The sequence below is a fragment of the Panthera leo genome, chromosome A3 (assembly GCF_018350215.1).
Source record: "Panthera leo isolate Ple1 chromosome A3, P.leo_Ple1_pat1.1, whole genome shotgun sequence".
Lineage (NCBI taxonomy): Eukaryota > Metazoa > Chordata > Mammalia > Carnivora > Felidae > Panthera > Panthera leo.
The window spans coordinates 60,545,748-60,554,566 of NC_056681.1; the positions used below are offsets into that span (position 1 = coordinate 60,545,748).

The 8,819-nt window shown below is 38.4% G+C and overlaps 1 protein-coding gene across 1 annotated transcript; it reads left to right on the top strand.

Annotated features, from left to right (window-relative positions):
* The first annotated feature begins 306 nt into the window (after nt 1–306).
* Nucleotides 307–8,151, top strand: LYG2 (lysozyme g2). The gene is made up of 5 exons (XM_042930205.1): nt 307–349; nt 4,511–4,651; nt 5,425–5,621; nt 6,414–6,552; nt 7,897–8,151. Exons 1-5 carry the CDS (start codon nt 307–309, stop codon nt 8,013–8,015), a joined length of 639 nt encoding a protein of 212 aa, XP_042786139.1. The 3' UTR covers nt 8,016–8,151.
* Nucleotides 8,152–8,819: the final 668 nt, after the last annotated feature.

Consider the following 8,819-nt stretch of genomic DNA (forward strand, 5'->3'; position numbering starts at 1 on the left):
GCCCTCCCTCCCACCCCCCATCAACCCTCAGTTTGTTCTCAGTTTTTAACAGTCTCTTATGCTTTGGCTCTCTCCCACTCTAACAAGAGTTGGGAGGTTATACTTAGACAAGAGAGTGATTCAGTGAACCATAATACTGAGCCTATGAGAATACTATCTTGGAACTGGTGAAAAGGTATTATATTAGAAATGACTCTAAACTTTTAAAAATCAAGACAAGTTTCCTTTAGGAAACTTTCAAGTTTTAAAATTAGCCAGTTTCTTTTTCAAATCATTAACAGGTGCTACAGGATAAGATTCACCACCATGCTATCCTCTATCCTGTTTTGGGGACTTGTTGCTCTCATTGGTAAGTCACTGATTGACATTTAGTATTGTTTTCAGAGTGTCCACAAAAATATGCAGCACAGTCATGAATCAGAAAAGGCAATGATTACATGCAATGGAGGGGTGGGCACTCCTAATCAGCCTGGCCATCAATCAACTGCTTATATCTATAATTAAGAGTGTATTCTGCTTGCCAAGCAGGTGAAGGTGATCTCAGTGAGAATTTATGGAACAGTGCCTTAGGAGGCAAGACATATGAAGATAAAATTATCAATACCAGGCAGTAAATAAGAGTTAAATGAATATAGACACAAAAGACACTAGTCTTGGAGGAGTTTAGGATGAAGAGTTCACATCTAGTCAGGATGTTGATACCAATAGGCTTTCCTAGGGGATGTGGTACTTGAGGAATGTTTTGTATTTTGATAAAAGAAGAAAGGAGTCGCTGAATGGATAGAGTGACTTTAGTACAGAAAAGCAGAAATGGATGAAAAGTATTTGGGATGCAATAAACAGATCAGCGTGACCAGAACAGAAGTAACGATTTCTGAAGGGAAGGCTAAAAAGTTAGGCTGGTGAGATGGTGAGGGACTTTGAAAAAGAAAAAATTGAAATTTTGGCTTAAGACATTGTAAACAATGTCCAAATTGTCTTTATGAATAGAGTGAAGATTGAGCAGAAAGTGTTTCTAAAATGTTTAATTCTAAATTTGAAAAAGTAAGACTACAGAAAAGTGATGATTTCCAATTATTTATATGGTCAAAGGCAGGGGAACATAGTTTAGAATTTTTATTTCTTCTTTAATTCTCAGGTGACAGCAGAGTTACATAGCTAGTAGACTAATTATAAGCTACTATACTATGTTTAACTGAAAGGTGACTATAATTAAGAAGGGCCTGTGTGTTTACGATGTCAATACAAGTAGCGTAAAGTCCATGGTCATATTATAATCCCCTTAAATCAAACTTTGGTATGCATGAATCTGTTGGGAATCCTGGTTAAAGTGGAGATTCTTTGACCTTAAACCTAAAAACTGGCTCAATAGACCTAGTATGAGGAGGCCATAGATATGCATTTTTAATAAGCATACAGATCACTTTGATACTTGTGGCCTTTGAGCCACATATAGAGCATGGCAAAGGCTGGCTCTCTAGTGGAAAGAAATGGAAACTTTTGACATATGGACACTTGATACAGATAATTCCTTTACTTCTCATCCATCCATCTATCCATCCATCCATTCATGTATCTATTCACAAATATTTACTGAATGTCCACTTTATGTCAGGCATTGTTCTAGGTGCTGAGGAAGATATAGTAGAAAAAAAATGTTCTAGTGAGAGAAACAGACAGAAAAAAAGAGAGGAAGAAATAAAAGAAGAAAGGAAGGAAGACATGTCAGATGGTGATACGTGATATAAATAAAATAATGTAAGGTAGTGGGTGACAAGGAATGAGGCATGAGTATGTTGCCTTTTTAATGTAAGTAGGAAAAAAGGCTCTTTAATAAGGTAATTTTAAAAAGTTTGTTGTAGAATGTTTCAAACATATAAAATGGGGGAAGGAATAGCATAATTAACTCCCATGGACCCATAATTAACTCCCATCAAGCATCTATGGTTTTCAACACTTTGCTATTCTTATTTTTATTTATCCCTCATCTCTACAAAAAAAATTTTTTTTTTGGTGATGGGGAGGTTGAAATATTTTAAAGCAACCCAAAACATCAAAACATTTCACCTGTAAATGTTTTATTATGTCTATAATGTGTAAGACCCAGTTCTGGTTCAAGTAGAGATCAAGTTCTGGTTCAGTCCAGATCAAGTCGGGCTTGGAAGCCAGGATTGAATGATTGGAAAGCTATTGGAAGGTTAAGAGAGAAGACTGATATGATTCCAGGCATGTTTCCATAGACTACTCTGGCTGCTGGGGATTAGACTGTAAGGGTGGGGGAGGGAGGTCAGTTAGGAGGCTATTACAATAATCAAGATTAGCAACGGTGATTTGGACACTGGTGGTGGTAGCAGAGGTAGTGAGAAGTGGTTAGATTCTGGATATATGTTGTCAGTCTGCACCCTCACTCACAGCTTCCATGCCTCTCTCTTACATATAATCTATGCCATGGAAATCTACTCATTCATTCATTCATTCATTCATGTATATTTCCTACACATATTGTACACACAAGGTATACCGAGGGCCATGGAGAGTGCCAATGTGATGGCTCCTGCTCTTTGCCATCACATGGAAATCCACACTGCTTTGAAAAGCTTTGCTAGTTTCTGCTGCTTTTATTATCTAAATAGGCTTTCTTAGTATTCTGAGTTTACTTGATAGTTTCACTGTCTGACTTCCTTGTCCATTTACAAACTTTTGTGTTTTTTTGCCTGTTTGTAGATAGGAGAGAGTAGATTGTGCCTGTATTTTTATTTGTTTAGATGAGTTTTGCTTTTTATTTTTTATTTTTTTAAAAAATTATTTATTTATTATTTTTGAGAGAGAGACAGAGTACCGAGCAGGGTAGGGGCAGAGATAGAGGGAGACACAGAATCTGAAGCAGGCTCCAGGCTCTGAGCTGTCAGCACAGAGCCCAATGCAGGGCTCGGACTCACTAACCTGGAGATCACATGACCTGAGAGAAAGTGGGATGCTCAACCAACTGAGCCTCCCAGCCTCCCTGAATTTTGCTTTTTAAACAAGTTAATCTTTAGAGTTGCTTTGTTTTCCTTTTAAAATAAATATTTTTAAGGAAGAGTTCCATTGGTTATGTGCCTAATTCTAAGAGAGTCTCTTTATACTGTCAAGTTAATCAGAACCAGATTAACTGTGGTGAATGGTCCTATTTAAAAACACCATTTACAACACTAAATGAAACAACAGGGTTTTTTTTTTAAGTTTATTTATTTATTTTTGAGAGAGAGAGGAAGCTAGAGCAAGCAGGGGAAGGGTACAGGGGTGGGGGCGGGGGAGAGAGGGAGAGCCTGATGTGGGGCTTGAACTCACCAGTTTGTGAGATCATGACTCGAGCTGAAATCAGGAGTTGAATGCTTAACTGACTGAGCCACCCAGGTGCCCCAACATAATTTTTTACATCAAGTGTTTTAACAAACATAATTTCTTATAACAAATATATGTAGTCTTAAGATACTAGTCAACAATCTTAGGAATTATTAGAACAAACTTTCCAACTTACAGAAAAGCTCTTTATCTCCTTTAGCAAATAGACTTGGACAGAAAGTCACTTCATAATGATAAAATAAAAAATAAGAATGAATTTAACTTAAATTTTTATGGTAAGTTAAATTTTATTTCCAGGTTTATTAATTATACTTAGAAACTCAAATTTGTAGAAACATGATATAAAATGGATATTTTAAGGTAATGGCATCCTTCTTTTTTATTTTACATGGTATTTTTACCCTTCTTTCTTATATTCCTAAACAAAAGCAGTTGTTAATATAAGTGCTTATATCCCAGAAGTATTTGTGTCAGAAGCGTCTTAACATTTCTCTCAAAGTTCCTGCTTAAAACTCTAGTGTAGCAATTTTATTTATTTAAAATTTTTTAATTTTTTTTTTTTTTTTTTTTTTTTTTTTTTTGAGAGAGAGACAGAGTGTGAGTGGGGTAGGGGCAGAGAGAAAGGGAGACACAGAATTCAAAGCAGGCTCCAGGTTCTGAGCTGTCAGCCCAGAGCCCAATGTGCGGCTGGAACTCACGAACTGTGCGGTCATGACCCGACCTGAAGTCGGAGGCTTAACTGACTGAGCCAAACAGACTCCCCTCTGGCGGCAATTTTAATTCTGATCAAGATTACAGCAAATGTTTTTGAGACCTATAAAAATTTGATTTTCATAATACTTTCTACAATGTTTGGAATTAAGTGCTTTATTAAAAATTTGGGGGGGGGATGCCTGGTGGCTCAGTCGGTAGAGCATGCAACTCTTGATCTCCAGATTATGTTGGGTGTGAAGACTACTTTAAAAAAAATTTTTTTTAAGGTTGGGGTAAAGTGGGAAGGAGGAATCTTCTATTCTGTTTTGTCTAATGAACCATCCTAAGGGTCTTGGGAGGGACTTGGGGAGGAGTAAATCTATGGCTTCGCCTTTGGTTTAGTAACGCTAATTATAGCAACTCGAGTGATATTTCTCACAGGCTTCATGTGAATTATCATTCTATCCACCAGGCACTTCTAGGGGCTCATACCCTTTCACTCAGTCAATGAGCCCTCACCTGCATCCCCGCCTGTACCACGGCTGCTACGGTGATATCATGACCATGGAGACCTCTGGTGCTTCTTGTGATATAACCAGGTTGATTAACTGTGGTAAGTGAAAAGCAAAGCAAACATTTGGCTTTCCCATTTTCATCATTTCCAGATTCATTTTTAGGAAGTAGCTTAATTTTAAAAAGGTATAATCACTGTTACAGCAATGATACCAAAATTAAAAATTAGAAGAAAGCAGAATCCTCACCAACCTAACAATCTGTTTCTTTTCATTTTCCCCCTATTCTTTCCAAACTTTGTCTTAATGGGTTTACTTCTACATATTGAAATGACTGTTTACATAAAATATTACATTCTGACTTTGTTTTATGTTTTTTGTTGGTTTTTACTTCATGTTACAGCATGAACATTTTAAGCACGCCTCTTGCTCTCTGTACATCTTGTCTTTTGAGAATCCTGTTCCAAAGTCTTCTTCATGTTATCCCAGTATTAGAAAATCAGCACTGGAAGCAACAACAAGGTCAATCTAATCCTACCTCCCCCGATTTATAGATCTGAAAACTGAGGCTCAGCAAGAAAAGACTTCCCATGGGTCTGGAACTAGGTAGTGGCAGAACCAGACTCAAATTTAGGCTGGCTGACTTCTAGTTCAAGAGTCTTCCCAATGCACCAATGTGGCGGGTAGCAGAAGATCAAGAAAGAGAGCAGAAGTGGTATCTGCCAGTGGTTGTGAACCTTTCAAGGTTTATGCAATTAGAGATCAGAAAATGTCCTAGAATAGTTCCAAGATGTGGTCAGGCGCGTGACTAACTTACTAAACTTTGAAAGCGGGTTTCCTTCTGGAGTAAACAGTTTATTTTCTATTGACTTAGGGATCCGTGGTTCTGAAATGTTTGCTGAGATGGATTTGAGGGCCTTAAAGCCTTACCAGATTCTGATCAAAGAAGTTGGGCTGAGGCATTGTGTGGACCCTGCTCTCATTGCAGCCATCATCTCCAGAGAAAGCCATGGTGGAGCAGTCCTGCAAGATGGCTGGGACCACAGAGGACTTAGATTTGGTTTGATGCAGGTACCTGGCAAGGAAATTTTCAGTCAGTCCCACTTCATCCTTCCTTATGGAAGCTCAATCCAATCTGGATACTCATTTGCAGTACTTCCAGTCTTCAAAACACCCTGGTACTTCAGCATCATTTGCACTTCTGTATTTCTCTAACTTATCTTTGGTTATTTCATTCAAGATTTATCAGTTATTGGCTGTCTTCAGAAAAAGTATTTAATGAGTTTTATAATTATAGTTTGCAACTAATAAAATGTAATACACTTAATTGAGAAAATCTTATAAAGGGTACTATTAAAGGTGTCCATCTGGGGTTCATAAAGTAGTAAATTTCATCCACGTAGATCAAAACACTATAATTAAGCTCTATTTGAACCAACTTGTTTTTTTAAGCAAATTGGAGAAGACAATCCAAAGTATTTGGATGTTTGCTTCCAGTCTTTATTTTAAATTGTCTGTAGAAACCCAGACTTCAGCTGTCCCAGTTAGAAACAAATTTTTATTTTGGACTGCAAGTATCTAGACATTGAGTGCTAATTATTTGTTTTGAAACAACTTTTTCATATACTTATTTCTATTTGAGAGCTTAACTAAAACTATGCCACATTCACATCTCCTAAATCATACTTTGTTTCTCCGACTCTCTTTTCGTGAGAAAAAGGACTATAGAATTGATTCTGTGGAGATAAAGTAAGGGGGCCGAGGCCACTGTCTGTGTACTTGAATACAAGGAAGAGAAATCAGGAATAGCAGAAAAATGCATTGTTTCATCTAGATGCTGACATTATTATCTGATTTTTCTAGCTTGATAAAAAAATTCATCACCCTGTTGGTACCTGGGACAGCAAAGAACACCTATTGCAGGCTGTTGGGATTCTAACAGACAAAATAAAGGCAATCCAGAAAAAGTTCCCCACGTGGAGTGTGGCTCAACACCTCAAAGGTAGGCCATATTTGTGGAGCTTTGTTAAGAAGTTCAGTGAGTGAGACCCCTGAAGACCAGATGTGCCCTGGGCCTCCCTGAGGGCATTCTCATGGGGTCAACAGTGGGCATGGGAGGAGCTTCCAGATGACTGTACTAGTTTTCTCCAAATCACTGAGTTACTTTGAGTGGTCTTCCTTCCAACTTCCATTTCCTCTTCTGCCAGACGTTGGCATTCTCATTACCTCTCTCCTTGGTTACTGAGCCACTGAGTGATGTCTTGAGAATTAGTGCCATAGTTTAAAAGAATATGTTTACCTCCCTCTGATAGTTTTTTTTCTTGATGAAAGAAACTGTTAACCTCTTTATGAATTGTTTGAACAAATTTTTACTCTGTGAGCATTCTCAGTGACATCAGGGCTTTAGGTACCATGACATGTCCAAGTGGAGATTTCTGCTTGGTTGATCACAGATCTCCTCAAGTTCAGCATCTTCCAGACTGAATTAAGTCACTAGCTTCCCACTATAAACTTGCTCTTTCTTCTGCATTTTCTATCTCTGAAAGGTGTCAAAATATGTCTAGTCATTCCAGCCAGAAAAACAGATTGTTTTCTTAGGTTCTCTGGTTCTTTCTGTCTTCACATCCAACCACACCAAGTCCTGTTAACTCTACCTTCTATAGACTCATGGTATGTATATACCTCTCTCCTCCTTTAACATCCTTAATTTAGAACAAACAATTTATTTTTTCTATTTCGAGGTCCTTGAAATCAGGGATCAGGACCAGGGAGCTTTTCCTCTATACATCAGAGCAGAGCATAATTATGTTAAACACATAAGTAGCTACTGAAGATCAAAATTCTTGGGTAAAATACACCTACACACACATATCCCTACATAGAAATGATTATGTCTTGGATACCGTTGTGCACCCTGAACTCAGTGTGGCACCCATCCTGGCACATAGTAGGTGCTTAAAAACATTTACTGAATGCCTAAAAAAGTGAGTGAATAAGTAATTTTTTAAAAATGAGTAAGCTATTTAATGGCTGAGAGAATGTTATAAGCATTCTCAGACTGATTTGCTGAGGATCTACTTTTGCCAGACCTGGACTGTATAAGAAGCAAATACGACTTTTGTAGCAAGAAATACAAAGGACTTTTAAAAGGAGAGAGAAGGAAAGCAATCTGGAATTTTCCCAGAGATTCTTGGGGTAGTTGATCCTTTTAGGAGGGGAGGAAAAGGGAAGGATCTGGGACTGCATGCTTTGGAAGATGTACCTAGGGGGCTTACATCCTGGGAATGCTCAAAGCTGATTTCTGCTGAAAGTTAATGTTTCATTCTGAACTTCTGTTTCATTTCAGGTGGTCTCTCGGCCTTTAAGTCAGGAATCGATGCTATTGCAAACCCAGTGGACATAGACAATGACTTGGTCAATGATCTTCTCGCCCGAGCTAAATTCTATAAAAGACATGGCTTCTAGCAAAGCTCTATGGGTGGGCTGAGTTGGCAGGTATTCAGATGGCCCCCCTTCGAGAGTTTGATATGGATGCGTTATACCCAACACTGGCAAAGAAATAGCTGCAATTATGACAGAAAATTCATATCTCAGTTTTCTTAACGCAAATAAGCATTAAAAAAGAAAAGGAGGGGCGCCTGGGTGGCTCAGTCGGTTGGGCGTCCGACTTTGGCTCAGGTCATGATCTCGCCGTCCATGAGTTCGAGCCTCGCGTCGGGCTCTGTGCTGACAGCTCAGAGCCTGGAGCCTGTTTCCGATTCTGTGTCTCCCTCTCTCTCTGACCTTCCCCATTCATGCTCTGTCTCTCTCTGTCTCAAAAATGAATAAACGTTAAAAAAAAAAATTAAAAAAAAAAAAAAGAAAAGGAAACCCACCCAGTTCATAGTATAGTTCCCATGAAACGCACATAGACATATGCATAATTATTTTAAGTGTGAATATCATGGTGACTGACATCTACATATTCCAGTGAGGTCTTATTTTATCCCATGATTTCAATGGGATAAACTGACCCTTGTTTTACTGGAATTGTTAACAAGAGAGCCTGATCTGAGCTTTTGTCTTTCTCCAAGTATCTGTCTAAGCCACCAGGGTGTGATTGTGAGATATGCCTACTCATAAGCCAGTCAACCTGTGGGACAATGGAGAAGCTAGAGATGGAATTCTAGCTTCACAAGTAACTGAGAGCTGACTGTGGTAAAGCTGATCTGGAAGTGATATACTCCACATCCCTGACTCACATCAAGCTTCTTTGTCTTCTTCCTCTTA

Bases quoted from the DNA above. Each gene is read 5' to 3' on its own strand.
- LYG2 (XM_042930205.1), top strand. From the start codon at position 307: ATGCTATCCTCTATCCTGTTTTGGGGACTTGTTGCTCTCATTG. The intron at 4,652-5,424 runs GTAAGTGAAAAG...CTATTGACTTAG, and splicing joins AACCAGGTTGATTAACTGTG to GGATCCGTGGTTCTGAAATG. The intron at 6,553-7,896 runs GTAGGCCATATT...GTTTCATTTCAG, and splicing joins TGTGGCTCAACACCTCAAAG to GTGGTCTCTCGGCCTTTAAG.